Genomic DNA, 25,251 nt, shown 5'->3' with positions numbered 1-25,251 from the left:
CGAGCAACGGGAGCTCACCCCGTCACAGGGATTTGAACCGCCGACCTTTGCCCGGCTCCTAAAGCTATATAATGGTTTTGCCGACCTTTGTATGGATTCTTTGATGGGAAGTTAGTTTGCTGCTCTGATTGAAGCTCTTTCCACATTCCACACGCTGACAGAGATTCTCCCCTGTATGAATTCTTTGATGGAAAGTGATACTGTGACTGTGACTGAAGCACTTCCCACATTCAAAGCACTGATAGGGTTTTCCCCTGTATGATTTTTTTTAAAAAAATATTTTTTATTAAACAATTTCAGCATAACAATTTATCCACCCTCATAATCAATTACATTATTTCCCCCCTTCCCCCCAACCCTCCCTCTCCCACCCACCATGGACTTCCCTCAGCTCCCCTCCCTCATTTCTTTGCATATATTGTTTTCTGCATGTTATAAAATTGTACATCTCCTTGCCTTATCTATCATGTGTTCAACTAATAAATTTATGGATGTTTATTCAAAACCTGCCAAGGACTCCAGTTTATTTTGATGTCTTTTTAGATAGTTTGTAAAAAGTTCCCATTCTTCCTTGAAGTCACAGTTGTCCTTTTCAAACAGTTTATATGTCCATTTAGGCAATTCCGCATAGGTCACCAATTTTTCTTGCCACTGTTCTTTCATTGGGATTTCCTCATTCTTCCATCCTTCTGCGAACAAGACTCTCGCCACTGTTTTAGCATACATAAATAAATTCTTTCTTTTCCTTGGCAGGTCTTGTCCTCCAATCCCTAACAAAAATACTTCTGGGTTTTTTTACATATGTCAATTTGAACATTTTTTTCAATTCATTATATATCATTTCCCACAATTTTTAAACTTCTCTACATTCCCACCACATGTGATTATAAGTCCCTTCTTTTTCTTTATATTGCCAACATATATCTGACCCAGTTTTATACATTTTTGCTATCAGTACTGGTGTAATATACGAACTATACATCATTTTCATATAGTTTTCTTTCAAAAGAGAACAGTCTGTAAATTTCAAATCTACTTTCCACAATTTCCCCCAGTCCTCAAATTGTATGTTATGTCCTATATCTGGTGCCCATTTGATCATGACCATTTTTTTCCTCCTCATCTTTTGTTTCCTGTTCTAGCAAAATATTATACACTTTCTTCAGCTGCTTCACTTCTTCTATAACACCCTTTTGAAATCTAGAAAATGTATAACTAAATCCTTTCTTATTATCTTCCTCGTACATTCCATGTAATTGTTCGTAGTGTAACCAACTCTGCAAATAATCTTTTATTTCCTCAGTCTTTTAATTTCCATTTCCCTTCTTGATTCTTCAGCTAATCTCTGTATGTATGCCACGTCCCTTTCTCTCTCTCCTGTATGAATTCTTTGATGGGAAGTGAGATTGGAGCTCCGACTGAAGCGCTTTCCACATTCCACACACTGATAGGGTTTCTCCCCTGTATGAATTCTTTGATGGGAAGTGAGAGAGGAGCTATCAGTGAAGCTCTTTCCACATTCCACACACTGATAGGGTTTCTCCCCTGTATGAATTCTCTGATGGGAAGTGAGATTGGTGCTCTGACTGAAGCTCTTTCCACATTCCATGCACTTATAGGGTTTCTCCCCTGTATGAATTCTTTGATGGGAAGTGAGACTGTGGCTGTGAGTGAAGCTCTTTCCACATTCCCCACACTGATAGGGTTTCTCCCCTGTATGAATTCTTTGATGGGAAGTGAGAGAGGAGCTATCAGTGAAGCTCTTTCCACATTCCACACACTTATATGGTTTCTCCCCTGTATGAATTCTTTGATGGAAAGTGAGAGAGGAGCTCTGATTGAAGCTCTTTCCACATTCCACACACTGATAGGGTTTCTCCCCTGTATGAATTCTCTGATGCTTGGTGAGATCAGAGCTCATCCTGAACCTCTTTCCACATTCCATGCACTGATAGGGTTTCTCCCCTGTATGAATTCTTTGATGGGAAGTGAGAGAGGAGCTATGAGTGTAGCTCTTTCCACATTCCACACACTGATAGGGTTTCTCCCCTGTATGAATTCTTTGATGGGAAGTGAGATGGGAGCTCTTCCTAAAGCTCTTTCCACATTCCACACACTGATAGGGTTTCTCCCCTGTATGAATTCTTTGATGGGAAGTGAGATGGGAGCTCTTCCTAAAGCTCTTTCCACATTCCACACACTGATAGGGTTTCTCCCCTGTATGAACTCTTTGATGGGAAGTGAGTTTGGAACTATCAGTGAAGCTTTTTCCACAATCCACACACTTATAGGGTTTCTCCCCTGTATGAATTCTTTGATGGGAAATGAGATGGGAGCTCTGAGTGAAGCTCTTTCCACATTCCACACACTGATAGGGTTTCTCCCCTGTATGAATTCTTTGATGGGAAATGAGATGGGAGCTCCTCCTGAATCTCTTTCCACATTCCACACACTGATAGGGCTTCTCCCCTGTATGAATTATTTGATTGGAAGTGAGATTGGAACTCTGATTGAAGCTCTTTCCACATTCCACACACTGATACGGTTTCTCCCGTGTATGAATTCTTTGCTGGGAAATGAGATGGGAGCTCTGACGGAAGCTCTTTCCACATTCCATGCACTGATAGAGTTTCTTTCCAATGAAATTTTGTTCATGGGAAGTGGAATGGGAGCTCTGACTGCAGTTTTTTCCATACTCCAAATTTTTGCGTGGCTTCTCCTCCCTCGGGATTTTGTCATGGTCACCTTTGTTTTCGATTTCCAATTCATCACAATCTGCATTGGGGACAAAAAGGGATTAGAGTCTCAGGAACAAATGGAGAAGAACTGAAGGTAATTGGGTGTGTGTTCATTACCTGTGTTGTTTGTTTATTATAAGATTCTGATGAGTTGTTGAATGTTGCTTTATTTGATATACAGTAGTGGTCAAAATTGTGGAAGCCTTTTAGAAAAAAGTGTATTTCAGAGGTTTGATGGCTCAAAACACCACTTCTTTTGGAGTAATATCATAAAATTATATATAAATGGAAAGATAATTTAATCAAGAAAGCAATCCAACAAAGTTTCTTCAATTACCTGTATTTTATCAAACGTTATAGCCAAATAACCAGAAAAAGGAGGCACCACTTGCTTAGGTTGACAATTTCAGTGTGTTAACTGGACAGTGGAACAATGGGACAGTGTTATTTGGAGCGATGAGACCCAAATCTCCTTGCTTGGTAGTGATGGCATGAAACATGCAAGGAGGAGAATCAGAGAACATTTACATCCTACTTGCATTACACCGACCGTGAAACACCCGGAAACAGTAGATCCTTGACTTACGTACGGCTCTACTTTTGTACCATTCCAGTTATGACCTTCAGTAGGCACTTCGACTTATGAACTTTCCTCTAGAGACAGAGGTCTTGCCAGCAGCCCGGAGCTCGCCCGGCCAGCTGCAGGGCAGCGATGGAACCTTTGCCACCGGGGAGAGGCCTTCAGTTTACTGGCCCTCTCCCTGCCAGCTGCAGAGCAGTGCTGAGGCCTCTGCTGCTGGGGAGAGGGCCCCCATCCCACCCTTGAATCTGTGGAAGAGGTGCTGCCTGCAAGAGGCATAGCAGGGCGCACTCCAGCCCCAAACCCTGCCCAGGAACCAACCTGAGGAAATCTAGAGAAGAACCTGGCCTGCCAAGAAAAAGGCATGACCCTGGCCAAAGTGAATCAGCTCTTTACTGACCCTTGCCCTACCACCAGCTTGTGGCCAGATAAGCCACCCATCCACAGTGCGCGTAAGGGGGAAAAAAACGTTAATTTTTTCCATCAACAATACTGTCTTATTTATTTTATTGTACAGTACATTGATTATTGCCTTCATTTTATGGATCTATGGTCTTGTTAGAGAGTAAACTCCATGTTAAATTGCTGTTTTGGGGGTGTTATTCATCATCTAGAATGGATCAATTCACTTTTCCATTACTTTCTATGGAAAAGGGTGCCTCTACTTATGTACGTTTCTGGTTATGACCAGACCTCCGGAACGGATTATGGTTGTAAGTAAAGCTTCCACTGTAGTGTGATGACCTGGGGCTGTATGACAGCAAAAGTGTGGGCAGAATTTGAATCATTAATGGGAATGTTGAGCCCAAACTGAAGCGTTCCACAAGTGATCTTTTCCCAGATACTGAAGCATTTCTATATATATTTATACAAATCTATCTGTCAGGGGCTCAGGAGCAGAGGCACAGAGAAGAGAGGAGATGGAGAGCGAGGGGGAGGAATCCGAGGGGAGCGTAGGAGATGACAGTGGTCCGAGTGATTCCATGAGCCTCTCCAGCGAATCGGAAGATTCACAGAAGGGGGCGCCAGTGGCCAGGGTTAGGGGGTTCCCAAGGGGAACGGCCCAGGAGCAAGGGGGCAGCAGGGACTCCCAGAGCAGTAGTTGGAAATCAGGACCAGCTTCCCCACCAGAGCGGAGTGGGGGGGAAGAGTCCCAAGTATCGGGGCCAGTGCATTTCCCACCAGGGAGAGAAGACGAGGCAGGGCTGACCACGCCTCCATTGGAGAGTTGGATAACGGAGGGGAGGTCAGATCCGGCCAGTATTCCGGAAGAGGGAAGCAGTGACAGAAGTAGTGGGATGGTTAGGAGAAAGGTCACTGGGTTGGCGCGAGAGGCAAGTTCAAATGTACAGGAGCGCGGGACAGCAGAGAATGAGGATTGGGAACCGGGTCCTAAAGCCCGCAGGAGGCATGGGGAGGAGCTAAGCGACTCAGCGTCGGAAGAGTCCAGAAAGGGTAATGCCCCAGCAAGCAGGAGGACCCAGAGGAGGAGAGAGCAGCGCAAAAGGTGGAGCAAGGCTAGGGTCTTAAACTGGTGTCAGAAGGGAGGAGACTCAGACGAGACTTCGCCGATCTAGGGATAAGACGTAGGGCTGCACGCTGTGGCTTTGAAATGGAAACTGAACTTCAATAAAGACTTTTGTACATTACAGCAGCCTAGTGTTGGTCCTTTGTGAGCTGGGACCTAGAGGCAGCTCTGACACTATCTTTCTTTCTTTCTTTCTTTCTTTCTTTCTTTCTTTCTTTCTTTCTTTCCTATTTCAACAGGATTCAGTTCCATGTCGTTGCTGTGTGCAAAAGGTGCTTTAAAGATAATCCTATTGCACTGCTGGAATGGCTTGGGAATAGCCCAAACATTAACCCAATCAGAAATCTATGGAGCCAACTGTGGCATTCGTATGGAGTCCCCAGTCATCCCACGGACTATTGACCCGTACACCACTAATCCGCTGCCACCAACCAGTTGGCCGGTTAAAGAAAAATGGAATCCAGTATAGATGGGAATTTCCAGAAGGAATTTCCTTCTATTACAAAGACAAGAGGTTCAAACTAAGTAGCCTTCAGGATCTGGAAAAATTCTCCAGAAGATATGATAAAGAGTTGGGAAAAGTAGAGAAGGTAAGACCAGGACGGGACCAGTCTGAAGAGGAGAAAAGGAGAGGGGAAGAAGAGGAAGAGGAAGAAGAGGAGAAGGAAGAAGAGGGAGAAGAGGAAGAAGAGGATAATAATAACAAGGACCTTGATAGTAGACTTGAACAAACCAGAAAAAGGCTCTGAAAATACTTTCATGGAATGTGAATCGACTTGAAAATAAAAATAAAAGGAAAAAAATTGAACATGTCTTGATTAAACTGAATTTAGATATAACCTGTTTACAGGAAACACATGTCGCAAGGAAACATAAGAGAGTTTTAAGTAATAAAAAATTAGGGAGAGACTTTATTGCCTCAGACACAAACAAGAAAAGAGGGGCTGTATTGTATATAAAGGAGAAATATGACCCAAAATTAATTTATAAAGATGAGGAGGGGAAAGTGCTGATAGTGCAAATTACGTTCCAGGGGGGAAAGGTAATCATTGTGGGAATCTACGCACCTAATGACAAAAAAGCCGACTTTTATTCAAAGCTCAATGAAACATTATCAGAATTTTTGGATCAGAGAGTGATAGTAATGGGGGATTTCAACGGTGTGGTTATTCCAGATTTGGATAGATCAATGAAAAGGCGAGACACAAATGAAGGTAAACTACCAAAAACATATTTTGATATGGCAAACACTATGGGGCTAACAGATATTTGGAGACTTAGAAATCCCACAACAAAACAGTTCACATTCTTTCCAGGTCCAAATCAAAGCTTTGGTAGAAAAAATTACATTTGGACTTCTAGAGAATTGGTGCCAAGAATTTCCAAAATTGAGATTCTCCCAAGGACATTATCAGAACATAATTCGTTACATTTGGAGTTAAAAGGAAAAGACCCTTCATCATTCAGATGGAGGATGAATGAAAGTTTATTCAATGACCAAAAGATAGTAATTTAGGCAAAAGAGACAATTACAGAATAAGTGGAATTTAAACAAAGGAACACCCATTGAAACAGTATGGGATGCACGCAAAGCTGTAATGAGAGGATTCCTGATCCAAAAGAACAGTTTTCAGAAAAGAGGAAGGGAGAAGAAAAAAGAAGAAATCCTGTCCCATCTCATGTAGAATGAGAGACTGCTGAAATAAAACCAAAAGATGAGCTAATAAGACAAAATATTAAATTGTTGCAGACTCAGTTCTCTATGTCGGTGAGTCAGGATGTAGAGTGGAAAACAAAAACAATGAGACAAAGGAATTTTGAATCCGCCAACAAAACTGGAAAATTATTGGCATGGCAATTAAAGGCAAGACAAAAACAAAAGACAATTTGTAAGATAAGAGGCAGAAAACATCATTGAAGACCCCAAAGAAATTAGAAAGACCTTTCTGAAATTTTATAAAGATTTGTATAAGACAGAGAAAGAAGATTGTAAGAAAATAGAAAACAGAAAAGTCATCAATTACAGCAGATCCCCCCAGGAGAAAAGGAACAATTAAACCACATAATTGTTGTTGTTTAGTCGTTTAGTCGTGTCCAACTCTTCGTGACCCCATGGACCAGAGAACGCCAGGCACCTCTGTCCTCCACTGCCTCCCGCAGTTTGGTCAAACTCATGCTGGTAACCTCAAAAACACTAAAAACCATCTCATCCTCTGTCGCCCCCTTCTTCTTGTGCCCTCCATCTTTCCCAACATCAGGGTCTTCTCCAGGGAGTCTTCTCTTCTCATGAGGTGGCCAAAGTACTGGAGCCTCAGCTTCACAATCTGTCCTTCCAGTGAGCACTCAGGGTTGATTTCCTTCAGTATGGAGAGGTTTGATCTTCTTGCAGTCCATGGGACTCTCAAGAGTCTCCTCCACCACCATAATTCAAAAGCATCAAGTGATGTCTCTACTTCTCAAGATGCTGTCTAGGCCTGTCATTGCCCTTCTCCCAAGAAGCAGGCGTCTTTTAATTTCGTGGCTGCTGTCACCATCTGCAGTGATCATTGAGCCCAAGAAAGTAAAATCTCTCACTGCCTCCATTTCTTCCCCTTCTATTTGCCAGGAGGTGATGGGACCAGTGGCCATGATCTTCGTTTTTTTGAAGTTGAGCTTCAGACCATATTTTGCGCTCTCCTCTTTCACCCTCATTAAAAGGTTCTTTAATTCCTCCTCACTTTCTGCCATCAAGGTTGTGTCATCTGCATATCTGAGGTTGTTGATATTTCTTCCGGCAATCTTAATTCCGGCTTGGGATTCATCCAGCCCAGCCTTTCGCATGATGAATTCTGCATATAAGTTAAATAAGCAGGGAGACAAAATACAGCCTTGTCGTACTCCTTTCCCAATTTTGAACCAATCAGTTGTTCCATATCCAGTTCTAACTGTAGCTTCTTGTCCCACATAGAGATTTCTCAGGAGACAGATAAGGTGATCTGGCACTCCCATTTCTTTAAGAACTTGCCATAGTTTGCCGTGGCCGACACAGTCAAAGGCTTTTGCATAGTCAATGAAGCAGAAGTTTCTGGAACTCTCTAGCTTTCTCCATAATCCAGCGCATGTTTGCAATTTGGTCTCTGGTTCCTCTGCCTCTTCTAAATCCAGCTTGCACTTCTGGGAGTTCTCGGTCCACATACTGCTTGAGCCTTCCTTGTAGAATTTTAAGCATAACCTTGCTAGCGTGTGAAATGAGTGCAATTGTGCGGTAGTTGGAGCATTCTTTGGCACTGCCCTTCTTTGGGATTGGGATGTAGACTGATCTTCTCCAATCTTCTGGCCACTGCTGAGTTTTCAAAACTTGCTGGCATATTGAGTGTAGCACCTTAACAGCATAATCTTTTAAAATTTTAAATAGTTCAGCTAGAATACCATCACTTCCACTGGCCTGGTTATTTGCAGTGCTTTCTAAGGCCCATTTGACTTCACTCTCCAGGTTGTCTGGCTCAAGGTCAGCAACTACCTGGGGTATACGAGACATCCATTTCTTTCTGGTATAATTCCTCTGTGTATTCTTGCCACCTCTTCTTGATGTCTTCTGCTTCTGTTAGGTCCTTTCCACTTTTGTCCTTTATTATGGAAATCTTTGTACGAAATGTTCCTTTCATATCTCCAATTTTCTTGAACAGATCTCTGGTTCTTCCCATTCTATTGCTTTCCTCTATTTCTTTGCACTGCTCGTTTAAGAAGGTCTTCTTGTCTTTCCTTGCTATTCTTTGGAAATCTGCGTTCAATTTCCTGTATCTTTCACCATCTCCCTCGCATTTTGCTTGCCTTCTCTCCCCCGCTATTTGTAAGGCCTCATTGGACAGCCACTTTGCTTTCTTGCATTTTCTTTTCATTGGGATGGTTTTAGTTGCTGCCTCCTGTATAATGTTACAAGCCTCCATCCATAGTTCTTCAGGCCTCTGTCCACCAAATCTAAATCCTTAAACCTGTTCCTCACTTCCACTGTGTATTCGTAAGGGATTTGATTTAGATTGTATCTTACCGGCCCAGTGGTTTTTCCTACTTTCTTCAGTTTAAGCTTGAATTTTGCTATAAGAAGCCGATGATCTGAGCCACAGTCAGCTCCAGGTCTTGTTTTTGCTGACTGTATAGAGCTTCTCCATCTTTGGCTGCAGAGAATATAATCAATCTGATTTCGATGCTGCCCATCTGGTGATGTCCATGTGTAGAGTCGTCTCTTGTGTTGTTGAAAAAGCGTGTTTGTGATGACCAGCTTGTTCTCTTGACAGAACTCTATTAGCCTTTGCCCTGCTTCGTTTTGATCTCCAAGGCCAAACTTGCCAGTTGTTCCTTTTATCTCTTGACTCCCTACTTTAGCATTCCAATCCCCTATAATGAGAAGAACATCCTTCTTTGGTGTCACTTCTATAAGGTGTTGTAAGTCTTCATAGAATTGGTCAATTTCAGTTTCTTCAGCACCAGTAGTTGGTGCATAAACTTGGATTACTGTGATGTTAAAAGGTCTGCCTTGCATTCGTATCGAGATCATTCTATCATTTTTGAGATTGCATCCCAGTATAGCCTTCGCCACTCTTTTGTTGACTATGAGGGCCACTCCATTTCTTTTACAGGTTTCTTGCCCACAGTAGTAGATATGATGGTCATCCGAACTGAATTCACCCATTCCCGTCCATTTTAGTTCACTGATGCCCAGGATGTCAATATTTATTCTTGCCATCTCATTTTTGACCACCTCCAACTTACCCAGGTTCATGGTTCTTACATTCCAGGTTCCTATGCAATATTTTTCTTTACAGCATTGGACTTTCCTTTCGCTTCCAGGCATATCCGCAACTGAGCGTCCTTTCGGCTTTGGCCCAGTCGCTTCATCAGCTCTGGATCTACTTGTACTTGCCCTCCGCTCTTCCCCAGTAGCATGTTGGACGCCTTCCGACCTGAGGGGCTCATCTTCCAGCGTCATAACTTTTATATGCCTGTTGTCTTTGTCCATGGAGTTTTCTTGGCAGGGATACTGGAGTGGCTTGCCGGTTCCTCCTCCAGGTGGATCACGTTTGGTCAAAACTCTCCACTATGACCTGTTCATCTTGGGTGCCCTGCTCGGCATAGTTCATAGCTTCTCTGAGTTCTTCAAGCCCCTTCGCCATGGCAAGGCAGTGATCCACGAAGGGGAAACCACATAATTACAGAACAAGAAATTGAGAAGGCGATAAAGAGAATGAAGATAGGGAAAGCTCCAGGCCCTGACAGCATTCCGGCAAAATATTATAAGACACTATGTGGACCATTATTACCTGTGCTGTGTGAGGTTATGAATAACATTTTGAAGGAAGGGAAAATTCCAAATACCTGGAAAGAGGTGTACATCACTTTAAGATACAGATGGTTTGAGTGTTAAAAAAAAAATAATTATAGACCTATTTCCTTATTGAACAATGACTATAAATTATTTGTGGATGTGCTGGCCAACAGATTAAAAAAAAAACTTTTAAAGGAAGTAATACATAAAGATCTAGCTGGTTTCCTACCAGGGCAACAACTGAAAGACAATGTTAGGAACATAGTGGCTATAATTGAGTACTTGGGAGTCTAGAAATGATAAACAAGCGGCCTTGGTGTTCATTGATGCAGAGAAAGCATTTGATAATGTTTCATGGCGGTTCATGAAAGAAAACCTAAAAACAATGGGAATAGGAGAAATGTTTTTGAAAGTGTCAGGGAACTGCCATCAGAGCAAGAGTCAGAGGCAGGGCTCCAGAGCGATGTCGGAGAGGGGACTAGCAGGAGGGAAGGATTTCAGCGTAACACCCATAGAGAAGAGGGGGAGATGGAGGAATTGGTGACAGGGCTCCAAGACCCTTCACCTGAGTCTAGTGGAGAGAGCGCTGGGACGCCCCTGCCATCCCCTTACTTGCGCAGACGCGTTCCGCGCAGGGAACATAGGAGGAGACTCAGGGTCAAACAGCTTTTATGTTGGAAGAGGTTCAAGAAACGCCCACTCTCGGATTCTGCAAGTGACTAACAGGTCACGGAGGGCGAGCTCCGACCCTAAACATGGTTGGGCTAGCAAACTAACTGAACTGAAGTAATTTACGCACAAGTAACCCTTCACAACCATTACAGCAATCCGAGAGTCCCTGCTGTTACTTGTGCGCAAGCAGTGGAAACATGAGCCAGACTGGAGGCGCCGGGGCAGCGGAGCCGGCTGCGGGGGCGCAGGACCTATTAAAGAGGAACCAGGAGCTGGAACGGCATGTAGCACTGCTGATGGCGCGGCTGGACGAGAGGCGCACCCAGGACACGCAGGTTAGACCCACCCCAGTGGCAAAGGTGCCAGGACTAGTACACAAATTTGGGGGGGAGCCCCAGAAATATAATGGATTCCGAACAGAAATAGAGTACGCCTTGCGGCTGCAGCAGAGTGACTTTGCTGACGAGGCAGCGCAGGTGGCGTATATCGTGGGGCACCTTGAGGGCAACGTGAGGGAATGGGTTAGACCCCTGATGGCCGCGCAGAACCCCGCCATGAAGGACGTTCGGAAGTTTCTACAGGCAATGGACACAAGGTATTCTAGCCGATTGGGGGAGAGCGTCAACCAAAGGGAGTTACTGAGATGCAAGCAGGGGGAACTTTCCGTTAGAGAATACTGGTCCCGCTTTGCGATGCTAATACACCGGCTCGAATGGGATCTGGATAGCCCTCCCATACGGATGCTGTTTAAGGAGGGGTTGTCCCCAACCGTTAAAGATGAGCTCTCCCACGCGCCCCGCCCGGAGACTATGGATCAGCTGACAAAAGCTGCGCTGGCGATAGGCGCTCACTAGGAAGCGCGCGCTTTGGAAAGGCGGGAAGGGAGGGGAGAGCGCCACTCTGACTACCGCATTCCTGAGATGCCTAAGCTGCCTCCTGACGATGTAGTACCAATGAAAATCGATGGAGCACGGGCGTGCGAGGTTTCTGGCGCCAACCAAGGAGGCAAAAGGGAGGGAAAGGCTGGGAAAAGCACCAAGAAGTGTTTCCTCTGCCAACGGCCAGGACACTTTGCCAGGGTCTGTCCACAAAGAAAGGCTTGGCAAGGGATGGTGGGGGCCGCTGGAAGCGAGGAGGAGGGGGCAGAGGAAAAGGTGCAGGGAAACGCCAGCACTTGACTGCCCACAGGGGGGCGCAGCAGCCAAGCAAACAGATAACAGAAGTGCCCCAACCGGCCCCACCCAAGATTTCTATAGCTATAGAGGTGGTGCTAGAACTCCCAAATGGACACCCAGTCAAGGTGAAGGCAATGCTGGGACTCAGGCAGCTCCTGCAATTTTTTTAGTAAGGAGTTTGCACTGGAGCACCAGATCCACCTGCTGCCACTTGATTTCCCGCTCCAAGTGACCACGATAGATGGCAGGGAGCTGCTGGGAGGGGAAGTGACACATCAAACCCCACCTATGAGAATGAGTGCTTCCAGGCACACAGAGACCATTGCTTTCCATGTGGCCACACTGGCGGGACCCCCGATAATACTGGGCATGAGCTGGCTAGTGCTACATGATCCAGTGGTGGCCTGGCACCAACTGTCAGTCACCTTCGGGTCAGCACACTGTTTGGAACACTGTCTAGGGGGGGAGAAACCCAGGGTGAGGTTAGCCAGAGTGGCAGCAACTACATTGAAGCAGAGAGCGGACATGCCGCGACAGTACGCGGATTTTCAGGAAGCCTTCAGTGAGAGGGAAGCGGACAAGCTACCGCCACATAGGCCCTTCGACTGCCAAATCAACCTGCTCCCGGGAGCGCAGCTCCCGGTGGGTAAGCTGTATGCCATGTCGGACAGAGAGATGCAGGAGTTGCGAGACTTTATTGACAAAAACCTTAAGAGGGGGTTCATAAGGGAATCTAAGGCGGTGGGGGGCAGCCCTGTGTTTTTTGTGGACAAGAAAAACACGGATCAGCTTAGGCTGGTCGTGGACTATAGAATTTTAAACCTTGTATCAGAACCCGTGACCTTCCCAATGCCCAGAATTGATGATATCCTGACTAGGGTGAGGAAGGGGAAGATCTTCACCAAGCTGGACCTCCGGGGAGCATACAATCTGATTAGAATAAGGAAGGGGGACAAATGGAAAACCACCATGTTCACACCCCTAGGGGCCTGTGAGTACTTAGTCATGCCATTTGGATTACAATCGGGCTCAGCCTGTTTTCAAAGCTTCATGCACCATGTGCTGGGACCCCTGCTGTACAAAAATTGTGTAGCATTTCTGGACGACGTACTGATCTATTCGGACAATGAAAAGCAGCATGTCCGGGACGTCAGGGAAGTGCTGAAGAGGCTACAGCAGCACCAATTGTGGGTCAAGCTGGAAAAGTGCCAATTTCATGCCAGAGAGGTGGAATTTCTGGGATACAAGTTGTCGGACAAAGGACTGGCCATGGACCCTAGCAAGGTGCAGGCAGTGCTGGAATGGAAGGCTCCCAAAACCCGGAAGGATGTGCAGAGGTTCCTCGGGTTCAGCAACTTCTACCGGAAGTTCATCAAGAACTTCGACCACTTGACCGCACCCATCACGGATTGTCTCAGTAGCAAGAAAAAGTTCGTCTGGACGGAAAGTGCCCAACGATCCTTCAAAAGGCTAAAGAAGGCGTTTGCCTCGGAGGAACAGCTCCTGCACGTGGATCTGCAGAAGCCGATGAGGCTGGAGACAGATGCATCAGACAGAGCTATTGGAGCGGTGTTGCTGCAGCCAGGACGGAGCCAACACACCTGGAGGCCGTGCGCCTTCTTCTCTCGGAAACTGAACAAATCGGAGCACAACTACACGGTGTATGACCGCGAACTGCTAGCTATTTATGCAGCATTTCGGCAGTGGAGACATCTCCTAATAGGGGCACAGCACAAGATTCAGGTTTGCACGGATCACAAGAACCTGGAATATTGGAGAACAGCTCGAGTGCTCAACGAGAGACAAATTCGATGGGCACAGGAGTTCTCCAAGTTCAACTTTGAGATCAAGTACGTGCCGGGGGAAGAGAACGTGAGGGCAGACGCGCTTTCCCGGAAGCCCGAGTATACGGAAGGGGAAGGACCACCGGAAGTTCGACACGTGTTCCCTGAGGAACGATGGGTTTGCGGGGGAGCGTTGGTGGGGAAACGAGAACTAACTGAGCTGACTCGCCAGGACGAATTCGCCCAAACCAGAATCAGGGAACTCAGGGGAACTGGGGGAGATCAGGGAGGCTTTGAGGAAAGGGAAGGACTACTGTATTACAAGGGAGCAATGTATGTGCCCAGGGAAGCCCTGCGAGAAAGGGTGCTCAGACAGCTTCATGACAACCCAACAGCGGGGCACTTTGGGCAACACAAAACCATGTTACTGGTTACGAGGCAGTTCTGGTGGCCAAGGGTGAGGGAAGATGTACGAGAGTATGTACGGGGGTGTGACCGCTGCCAATGGGCCAAGGGAGAGAGGGCGGCCCCGGCGGGGTTACTGGAACCCTTACCCACACCGGGAAGACTATGGGGGGCAGTGTTGATCGATTTCATGACCGATTTACCCAAATCTAGAGGGAAGACAGCAGTCATGGTAGTTGTAGATCTCCTAACCAAAATGTGCCATTTTATAGTGTGCTCACATGCAGTAACGGCCGAGGAAACTGCCCGGTTGTTTGTGGATCACATCTTCAGGTTGCATGGGGCTCCTTCGAGGGTTATCTCCGACCGAGGGAAACAATTTACCTCGAGGTTCTGGAGGAAACTCATGAACTTATTGCAGGTGGAAGTGGGGTTCTCGACGGCGAGACACCCGGAGACCAACGGGCAAGCAGAGAGGGCGAACAGTGTTTTACAGCAATATCTACGCTGCTACGTCAACGAGAGACAGAACGATTGGGTAGAGAAGCTAGCACTAGCAGAGTTTGCGTATAACAACGCTGAGCATGTGTCCACGGGGATGAGCCCGTTCATGGCTAATTATGGGTTGCACCCTAGGGCTTTTCCCGGGAGAGGGGAGGAAGGGTGGAGCGTGCCCGCCGCAGAGCAGTTTGTTAAAGAAATGGAAGCTCTGCACCAGCAGCTTAAGATGAACCTGGACAGAGCAAAGGAAGTATACAAGAGACAAGCAGACAAACGTCGCCGGGAAGGGGAGACCATTAGGGTGGGGGACCGGGTGTGGTTATCCACCCAAGGCTTACCCTTCAAGGGCGGGTGTAAGAAACTGAGGCCAAAACGGCTGGGACCATTTGAGGTGACACACCAAGTGAACCCAGTGGCATTCCGGCTCAAGTTGCCGCACAGCATGAAACTCCACCCAGTATTCCATAGGTCACTGCTTTCACCGTACAGAGGGGAGCGGAGGGGCCGAGAGGTAGGAGGGGAAGGGCTCACACACCCGCTACTGGAAGAAAGGGAACACCACCACGAGGTAATGGAGATCCTGGACTCGCGCTGGCGAGGGCGGCCGGTGGAGTACCTAGTGGCTTGGGAGGGGGAACCCGAGTCAGAAAACACGTGGGTTCCCGCGGGGGAAATAGTTGATGAATATCTGGTGGAAGAGTTCCACAACAGGTATCCAAGGAAGCCAAAACCCCTTGGGAGGTTCTGGGAGGAGCAATTTGCCACCACCGATGAGGAGGAGGAAGATTTTGTGGGTTTTCCGGCTTCCCAAGAGGAAGGAGGAGAATCATCAGGGGAGGAGGAATCAGATTGGGAAATCCCCCCCGTGAGAAATCAGAGCAGGTGGGAAGTGGTGTTTGAGTCCACGGACGACGACAGCAGCTCCTTCCAGGGGTTCCCCGCATTGTCGGCTGAAGAAGGGGACAAGGTCCCTTCACAGGATCAGGCCGGGGGTGGAGGGGGTTCTGGGGGGGAGGTGGATGTCAGGGAACATCAGAGCAAAAGTCGGAGGCAGGGCTCCAGAGCGATGCCAGAGAGGGGACTAGCAGGGGGGAAGGATTTCAGCGGAACACCCATAGAGAAGAGAGGGAGATGGAGGAATTGGTGACAGGGCTCCAAGACCCTTCACCTGAGTCTAGTGGAGAGAGCGCTGGGACACCCCGCCGTCCCCTTACTTGCGCAGAGCGTTCCGCGCAGGGAACATAGGAGGAGACTTGGGGTCAAACAGCTTTTATGTTGGAAGAGGTTCAAGAAACGCCCACTCTCGGATCCTGCAAGTGACTAACAGGTCACGGAGGGCGAGCTCCGACCCTAAACATGGTTGGGCTAGCAAACTAACTGAACTGAAGTAATTTACGCACAAGTAACCCTTCACAACCATTACAATGATATATAGGGGGCTTTTGACACCAGTAAAACTGGCAAAAATGTATAGGTTGAGGGATAAGAAACGCTGGAAATGTAAAAAGGTGGATGGAACTTCTATCATATGTGGTGGACTTGTGATAAAGTCAAGAATTTTTCGGAGTTGATCTATAATGAACTTAAGAAAGTACTTAAATATACCTTTCCCAAAAAACCAGAGGCTTTTTTGTTGGGTTTGAAGGGGAAGGAGGTTTAGAAAACAGACCAAAGGCTATTTATGTACGCCACAGCGGCAGTAAGGAATATATTGGCCCCAAACTGGAAAGTTCCCACCACTGCAGAGTGCCAGACGAAAATGATGAACTACACGGAATTAGCCAAACTGACTGGCAGGATTCGGGATCAGGAAGATCAGAGATTTCAGGAAAGTTGGAGTAAATGTACTGTGTACTTAAAGGATAATTGTAAAAAAATTAAAAACCCTGGCAGGATTGAAATAACTCCTACAATGTATAAGAGAGATACAAGGTTAAAAATTAAAATACGCAACTGGAGAAAATAAGGGATACCTGCTGAAGGGAAGGAGGGAAGTCACAAGCTCGGCAGAGCTAAAAGTATATATGTGATTTAATGTATTGTAAAATGACTGTGTAAAGAAAACAATAAAAATTGATTGGTAAAAAAAAAAAAATAAAGTTAATGTTCTTTTTATATGGGATCAGATTATAATTATTTATGTTTCATGTTCATATATATGTTGGAAGGCGCCCAGAATGGCTGGAGGAACCCAGCCAGATGGGCAGGGTAGAAATAAAAAAATATTATTACTACAGTGGTACCTCGATTTAAGAACAGTCCTCTTCCGGAAAATTTTAAGTTTCTTGTTGTTGTTGTTGTTGTTGTTGTTGTTATTATTATTATTAAGTTTGTAAACCGAGGTACCACTGTATTACTATCATCATCATCATCACCACCACTGCTACTTCTACCTGAAATTCAATAAGTCTAGCTCTTCTTCTCTGGCATGGATTTTGTTTGGCCCAGTCATGGCATCCCCTCCATCTCCAATGTCAGTCGTCTCTTTGGTCAATCCAAGACTGACAGGAGCAAAAACAGAAAACCTGAAGCTACTTATCTTTCTGAAGCTGACATTGAATTTGGCCTGGGAAGTTCAGACCAGCCAAATCGTGGTAGAAAAAGGAATAATTTGAAGAAGATTGTTCAAAGGAAAAACTGTAATTTACTGTTTATTGTGGGGGTGTTAGGTTCCCAGGTGTTATAGGGGGCTCTGTTGAACTCTGTGAAAATATATGAGATTGGTCACATAGAGGTATTTTTTGTATTTCCAGGCAGATATGACGATCGCACAGGGAGCCTTACCAAGAGAGGCCACAATCCCACGATTCTCCTCCATGACGTCCTTATGCAGAGCTCTCTGGTCAGGATTCAGCAACGCCCACTCCTCGTCCGTGAAACGAACAGCGACATCTTCAAAGCACACTGGACCCTAAAAGAAGAAGGGAAAAGTCCTCCTCTAAGACAGCAGAAATATGATCTGCTCCACAATGCTCTGTTGTTTCCTTCCTGTAAATTGCGGTGTTGTTTTAATACGGTTGCTTTGCTGCACATTTTATTTATGGGTGCTTATTTTATTCTGCATTTTAATTATGGGTATTCGTGTTTTCAGGCCACTATTTGTTCTCATTTGTCCACTGCTTAGAAACAAATTTTTGCATTCAGTTATCAATCTAGAAATAAAATAAGCCTCTTTTGGTCTTGGATGATCTAGCAGAGATTCCTGCATTGCAGGGGGGTCTCCTGGCTCTGAGAGACAAGCAGGGAGGGTGGCTTCTGGCAGAAGGAGAGGGAGCCCCCGGTGGCTCCTCCTTCTCCTGACTCACCTCTGCCTCTCGACCTTCCTCTCCCACTCGCCTCCTTCCTCTTCTGCCTCTGATTCTGCACTGCATTCTGCCACAGAGTCTCCCAGCTCACTAAGCCCTGTTACCCCTTCAGCTTCTGACACCTCCTCTTCCCAGGCTTCTCCCTCTTCTCCCTCTGACCGCTCATCCTTCCTCCACTTCCACTCCTTCGGCTCTGAGCCATCTTCCCTTCCTGGTTCCCCGGCTGCTTCCTCCCACCATTCCTCTGTGCCCAACCAGTCCAAGATACTGCTCCATCCCTCGGCCTCTGTCCCCACAAGGCAGCTTCCCCTGACCTGATCTGGTTCCACACCCGCTGCTTCCCTTCTGCCCCCATGAAAAGGCAGATCAGGAGGTCTTGCTGGCATCCTTCTGCCACCTGCAAGAGAAAAAAGGTAAGCAGGACGCCAGGAGTGCCTGCTTCTCTCACAGGTGAAACAGGGCATCTCTAACTACAGATGGGCCTTTGAGAAAGACTTACCTACTGAGAGTATTTGGAGGTTTGTGCCCATTTCATATGTTCGTTTGTGCAGAAATACATCTCCCCTCCTCTGGACCCTTGGTCCCAACTGTCTCCCCCCAAAACAAGATGAAAAGAACCCTCAGATGAGTTGGAAAACCAACAGAATTAGACCAAATGGAGAAAACCACCTTCCTCCTTACCCAGTGGCCTCTCTCTGGTGTCCAACGGAGGCCTCTCTGCCTCACAGGAATCCAGGTCCATTTCTGCAAAGAGATCCTTTCCCTGAGAAAGAAACAAGGATTCAAACCAGAGAATGGGGAGAAATACTAGAAAGAGAATGACAAAGACTTGAAGGGTGTGAGATCTCATTCCATGGATGCTTTCCCAGAAAAAGGATGGGCCATCAGCAGACCATTATGGGATGTTCTCTGTCCTGTTTGGAGCCCCTTGGGAGCATCCAGAGGAAAGTCTCTCTCACCTGCTTTCTCTCCTCTGCCTGACTCAAGAGGAAACCTTCGGCCAGGGCCACTGCCTGGGAACTGGTCTCCGCTCCGCAGTCCCTCACCCAGCTCTCCATCTCCGGGGGAAGGACAGCCAGGAACTGCTCCAAGATCACCAGGTCCAGCATCTCAGCTTTCGTGTGCCTTTCTGGCTTCAGCCACTGACGGTCAAGGTGGTAGAGTCGGCTGCAAACCTCTCGGGGTCCTTTGGCCTCCTGGCAGCAGAACTGCCTCACCTGCTGGCTCTGCACCTCTGAGCGGAGGGTGTCCTCCTCACCCAGGATCTTCTGCACTGGGATTTCCCACAATCCCCCACTGCTCCCAGTTTGGCTTGCATGGCCTCTTCCTGCTCCAGGGCCAGCTGAGTCTCGCTCATCCATCTGTGCTCTCAGGAAGCCTCTGAGAGATCGGAAGGAACCCTTTGGTCTTCTGCCAAGTTCTGTCCGTCTAAATGAAAAGCTCTAGCAAATCCTACAAAGCAAATACATTGTTCTGTTACAGAATTTGTAGGACGGGGGGGGGGGGGAATGGTTCCCTGGGTCTTGCTGGAAACCAGGGTTGGACTGCACCGGATCCCAGACAATGAGATATCTTTTTGAAAAGGAGGAGGAAGAGGAGAAGAAATAAGTCTCTAGCCTTCAAGCAATGCAGAATGTGGAGGCAACTGAAGGGATTTCTGTCAGATTAATCAACCTGGTTTCTGCTGCCTCCCAGTCAATGCATGAAGTCAGAACCGAATGACAAGGGAGTCATTTGTATCTTGTGATAAATGGATGCTTTTCTCTGGTGGGGGTCCTGACCTGGGGGTCCTCAGGAGTTGCTCCCCCCACCCCCACCCCACCCCACCTCCACTCCCTGCTTCTGTCTCCTTTTCTGCAATCTCTGCCGCTGTCCAGACAGATTCGTGGGGTGAGATCTCTTTTTCTCTCTTCTGAGGGCCAGGAATGTATCTGGCCAACCCCGAGAGGGCCAAGTGGGTGGGGCCAAAGATATCTCCCTTGATTTTTTTATTTTTGTTGTTGTTCTGTTAGATAACTTAACACAAACTGGTCCCCAATGCAGCAGCCAGACTATGGGCTGGGATCCCTCTCTTTATTCCTGGCCTCTCTTTCCTACTTTCCCTTCCTCCCTCCCCGTGGTTTTTTTTTGGGGGGGGGGCTAGTGTCCACCTCCCGGTCCAGCTTTGGAAAACCATTTGCACCTGTTTCCTCTGTTGTGCAATGAAGTTGAGCGAATTCACACAGAGTTAAAGTCCTAGGGACTCCTTTGTTTAAAGAAGGGAGATTTTTTCTAAAAGGGGGGGGGCGGAGGGCCAAATGAGTTTGGGATCCTCTGATCTGCAGGAAGGAGAGCGTGGCAGACCTGCCCCCCCCCCCCCGGCAGGACCCTCTCCTCCCTGACTTGGGGTCCCCCCCCTGCAGGAGCAGATCAGGCCCCCCAGGCACCCTCCCCTGCTGCAGCCCTGGGACCCCCCCCCTCTCCCCACTGCACCCTCTGGGGGGAGAGAGAGGAGACTCACCAGATCCAAGGAGAGACAGCGAAGCAGGAAAGCACTGGGGAGGGAGGGGGACTGGCTCGGGAGGACCTGCCCCCCTTGCTTCCTGTCCTCTCTAGGAAGGCAGCTCACTTCCCTTTAACCCTTGCCAAGCCGAGTCCTCCCTCGCTCAGCCCTCTCTCAGATTCTTATTATTTTTTATGCATTTAGGGGGCAGCTGCCCCCCCCCCGGCTCCGCCAATGCCCAGATATCCTTTTGGGGGTGAGGCTCTTGGCTGGACTCTGAGCATCTCCCTCCCTTGGCCAGAAACCAGAGGAAGAGCCTGCAGGGAAAAGGGCTTTGCAGGAGGCAAGGAAGCTCCTCCTGGAATTCAGGAGTGGAGAGAGAGGAGGGGAACCCAGGGTCATCTAGTCCCACCCCCAACAATGCAGGAATCTCAGCTAAAGCATCCATGGCAGATGGCCGTCCAGTCTCTGCTGAGAAACCTCCAAGGAAGGAGAGTCCCCCACCTCCCAAGGGAGACTTTTCCCCTGCCAAAATGAGTAATAATGAGTAATAAATTAAATGAGTAAATGAGTAATAATTTCTTATGCATCCTTTTCATAGTAATAAACAAAAGTATGTCATTTTCCTTTCCAGAAATGCTTAATTGCTAATTCAAAGGACTGAAAATGGATGGTTATTGTTATTATGTTTAGGGAAGCTTTTAATATTTGATAGACAATTGTATTTTAATATTTTGTTGGAACCTGCACAGAATGGCTGGGAAACCCATCCAGATGGGTGGGGTATAAATTATTATTATTATTATTATTATTATTATTATTAATCAGGTGAGTGTTCTCCTTTCAAAAGAGGCAGGTGGAATCTCCACGCTTGCTAACAGCAGAATGTTGACAGGCTAGTGAAATATGGGGAGCCATAGAGCATCTGCTTGGCATGCAGAATGTCCCAGGGTCAACCCCTGACATCTCCTGCAAGGGCCGGATGAAATCCCTGCCTGAAACTCTCGGGAGCTGCAGCCAGTCAGTGTAGGCCAGGGGTCCTCATCCAGCCCGCCAGGGTCGTGAATCTGGCCTGCATGGCCATTTCAGAACCCGCCAAGTGTCCAAGGCTGAAAGCATCTCGCCACCTGCTCAGCCATTCCTCGCGCAGCGCTGAGGTAAACACTACCTGCGTGATGAAAGCCCTACCAATGAAAGGCCAGGGGGTTTCACCCAGGGACGGGGAAGTGTTGTCTTTTGGCTTGAAGAGCGAAGGTGAGGTTGACGGAGGAAGGCAGGCTTGGGTCAATTTGGTTTCGTTACTTAGAGGTTTACTTTAAAGGTGGGAGAAGGAATTTAATCCTATTTCTGTAAGTGGCACAGGGGTCTTTTCACTCATGTGGTTTACATGCTCTGAAAGTTGGGATCCGTTTTGTTATTTAAATTTTAAAAGGGTGGAGTGGAACCGGATATTGACCATCTTTTTAGCCTGGGGCAGGGGTCAGCAACCTTTTTCAGCCGTGAGTCAGTCCACCGTCCCTCAGACCATGTGTGTGTGTTGGGGGGGTCAGACTATATTTTTTTGGGGGGGTGAACCAATTCCTATACCCCACAAAGAACCCAGAGATGCATTTTAAATAAAAGGACACATTCTACTCATGTAAAAACTGATTCCCGAATCATCTGCAGGCCAGATTGAGAAGACGATTGGGCCACATCCGGCCCCCAGGCCTTAGTTTGCTTACCCCTGGCCTGGTGAGCCACATTCTGGTTGAAGGAGGCCAGGATTAGTCCCCAAGGCCTGGGATGTCCCTCCTCCCCTGCCGTAGGACTTGGAATCCAGGAGAAAACTCTTGGAATAGCCTTGTCAGGTGCTCAGGGACGGACTCACCTGTCCCCATGTCCTTCTCTTTGCAGATGTGCTGTGGTTGCACATCCCTCCCCCAGAGGTGAATATTGGAGAAAACCAGAGCAGGGACTCAGACTTGCCCTCCTTGCCCCCCACTCTGCACTCTGGGAGGTGGAGAAGCCCTCCCTTTCTGAGGAACTGACAGACTGACTTTTGCCTTTCAGCTTCTGGATGAAGATCAGCTGCTGGAGGAAGATCCAGCCTCTCCTGAGCTGCAGAGGGTCAGGGTTAGAGAGGCGAGTCACCAGAGGATTGGGGCCGCCCTATGCCTCAGGGCAGATAAAAGCCGGAAAGCCCCAGTCCCAAGTTGCGGGTGGCATTGGCTCAGGAAAACCAGGTCTTGACCCACACCGTTCATCAGCTAAGCAATGCAGCTACAGTGCTTCAGCAGCGTTTGGACGTCTTACTAGCTCCTGTTGCCGACGCCCCAGCTTCTGGCAAGTATCCAATGGCCCTGCCAGAGAAATTCAATGGGTCCCCGGCCAGCTTTCCCATGTTTCTTGCCCAAGTCAAGCTGTATATTCAGGGGCGAGCCCGGAATTTCCCCGATGACTGTGTTACAGGAAAAATCCGAGGGCTCCCTTGGACAAAACAAAGACACCAACCAGGATAACTTGGAGCAAAACAGCAGCCTGTAGGCTTGGCCTTTATTGAACTGTTGCAACAGGGTGTTCCCCTCACTTGCAGGAGAGAGGAAAGACCCAGAAGAATAGTGTGCAAGGTCTTATAAAAACTTTTGAAATTCCCCTCCTCTAGATCAAGCCCACCCCCAGAAACATCATGCATACATTACAGAAAGGAGGGGTTGAGGGAGGAGTTGTGCGGTAACATCATGCATACATTAGAGAAAGGAGGGGTTGAGGGAGGAGTTGGTGGTAACCTGAGTGTCTTGTCACCTGGCTGGTTCCTCCCTTCCCCCCTCCCCATGAGTCACTTCCAGGAGACAAAGGGGAGTTTGCAGTTTCCTGCCCCCAGAGGGAAGATCTGATCATTGTCCTTTGTTTCAGTCCATGCTGAATCCACTCCCATATGCAAGTTTTTTGTGATCTTGATTGTCTTCTGTCTGGGATCATCAGGGTTGGCATGGGCAGGGCTCCTGTGGATGTGCTGGTATGGTGAAGGGATTATGGCTGACCAGGACTAAGACACCCCCCTTTGTTAGTTCTTTTTTTTTTATAAATAATTTTTATTAAGGTTTTCCAAATTAAAACAAATTAAATCCAATTTATACACTTCTTCCAATAACCAGGACTTCCCCCTCCCCCCCTCTTGTGTTCCAAATATTCTAAATAAACAATTAAATTCAACAAGTTCTTATCCCCAAATTACACTCATCGTCAATAACCCAATTTTTTCAAATTCCCATCCCCTAAGATCTGTCTACCCTTCCACGAGTTCCCCCCTTTCAGATATAATGCAGATGAAAAGAAAATACAAAAAGAAAGAAAAAATAATTTTACAGCCTTTGGATTCCAAATTTCCCTCCCCTCTTTCCCTGTTGCGTTCCTTATATCCCTCCAATTCTAATATCTTCCTGGTGTTCCCACATTTCACTAAACCCATATCTCTCTGATTCTTTACCAGTCATTTTTAATCACAAGTGTCCAATCTTAGAAGGAGTCTATCTCAAAAAGGGGCTCATTTCTTCTATCCAGATTTTTGTATCCAGGAGTAAAAACTCCAATTTTATTTCCATAAGCTTGTCAAATCTGGATATCCCAAATGTCCCCACTTCCAGTTCTGTCCAGTTCTTGTTGTTTCCATATTCTTGTCGGTCGCTCTCCTCCTTTTTGTTTCCCTGTTCTCCCGCAGAAAGGTTCTTTTTCCAAAAGCTTCTAATTCCTCTGCAGAGGCTTGTTATTCAGGAGCAAAACATTACGTCCTGTCTCTTTCATTTTCCAACAGATAAATCCATTGTTTCTTATAGTATGTAGACCTCTGTAGACAAAATAATGTTCCATTTCTGCAGTTTCCCAGGAGGTTGAAAGTTCTGTTCAACTGTTCAAGTTTCCTAGCAAAAACACATGCAATATCCCTCAGCTCCTCTAGATGGATTACAGTAACTGAGTTCCCTTCCAGCTCACATCCACCAGTCCAAATAGCTTGTTAATCCTTATTTGAAACAATTTGTATCCAATTTATATCCAAATGTAACTGGCAAAGTCCTCAAAACACCGTCTCTATTTTGTTCTTCCGTTTTGACAGCTCTTTGACAGCTGTCAAAACCTCCATTACTCTTCTCCAGGTATTCTCACGGATCGCTCCAGGGATTCCGGGGGGGGGGGGGTTGCTTTTTAATGCAAATTCTCCTTTTCTCCTCCAGCTCAAACTTATAATTTTCCCTCGGGAAGTTGTTAGTTCATCAAGATAGGGTTACATTCGATCTTAGTTGTCAAGTCCTTTGTTTTATCTTTTCTACAATAAAGGGGGGGCTGACTTCCTTTTTCCACCTCCCCCGTTCGCATCAAATTTTAAAAATTTATCCCTCTTTTTAATCCATAGTCCAATTACTCACGGATTTTTCTTTTGGATTCAAATTTTCAATAGAAGAAGCTAGCGCTCTCCACCGAATGGCATGCGGCTTCGCTCGGCAGGGGAAGCGGCGGACTTAAAGCACCACCCCCCCCCAGGCGCCCGTTCCTTAGCCTTTAAAAAGGCTCTTTCGCGGGCCGGGGAGGGGCGCAAAGGTGCCAGCCGAGTCACCATGTCCATGGGGCTCCGTGCCCATGGCTTTTGAGGGTCCCCGCGTCGCCGGCGCGGTAGAACCCAACCCCTGCCGAGCCGGCTCCCTCCGGAGCACGGAGGGAGCCCGCCATTCGGCGATGGCGCCAACCCGGAAGTCCCCTTTGTTAGTTCTTGTCATATGGAGTAAAATAAAAATGGAACAGTGC

The 25,251-nt window shown here is 47.1% G+C and overlaps 1 protein-coding gene across 1 annotated transcript; it reads right to left on the bottom strand.

Moving 5' to 3' along the window:
* Positions 1-388: 388 nt before the first annotated feature.
* LOC310843507 (uncharacterized protein) lies at positions 389-20,517 on the bottom strand. The gene is made up of 3 exons (XM_083737017.1): positions 20,491-20,517; positions 18,950-19,442; positions 389-2,775 (listed from the first exon to the last, which is right to left on the bottom strand). The coding sequence occupies exon 3, from the start codon at positions 2,615-2,617 to the stop codon at positions 1,292-1,294; it is 1,326 nt and encodes a 441-aa protein (XP_083593143.1). The 5' UTR covers positions 2,618-2,775; positions 18,950-19,442; positions 20,491-20,517; the 3' UTR covers positions 389-1,291.
* Between the last annotated feature and the right edge of the window lie 4,734 nt (positions 20,518-25,251).

This window comes from Podarcis gaigeae (genome assembly GCF_964106915.1).
Source record: "Podarcis gaigeae genome assembly, chromosome: 4".
Taxonomy (NCBI): domain Eukaryota; kingdom Metazoa; phylum Chordata; class Lepidosauria; order Squamata; family Lacertidae; genus Podarcis; species Podarcis gaigeae.
Note: the sequence above shows the minus strand (reverse complement) of the source record. Positions and strands in the feature narration are given on the sequence as shown.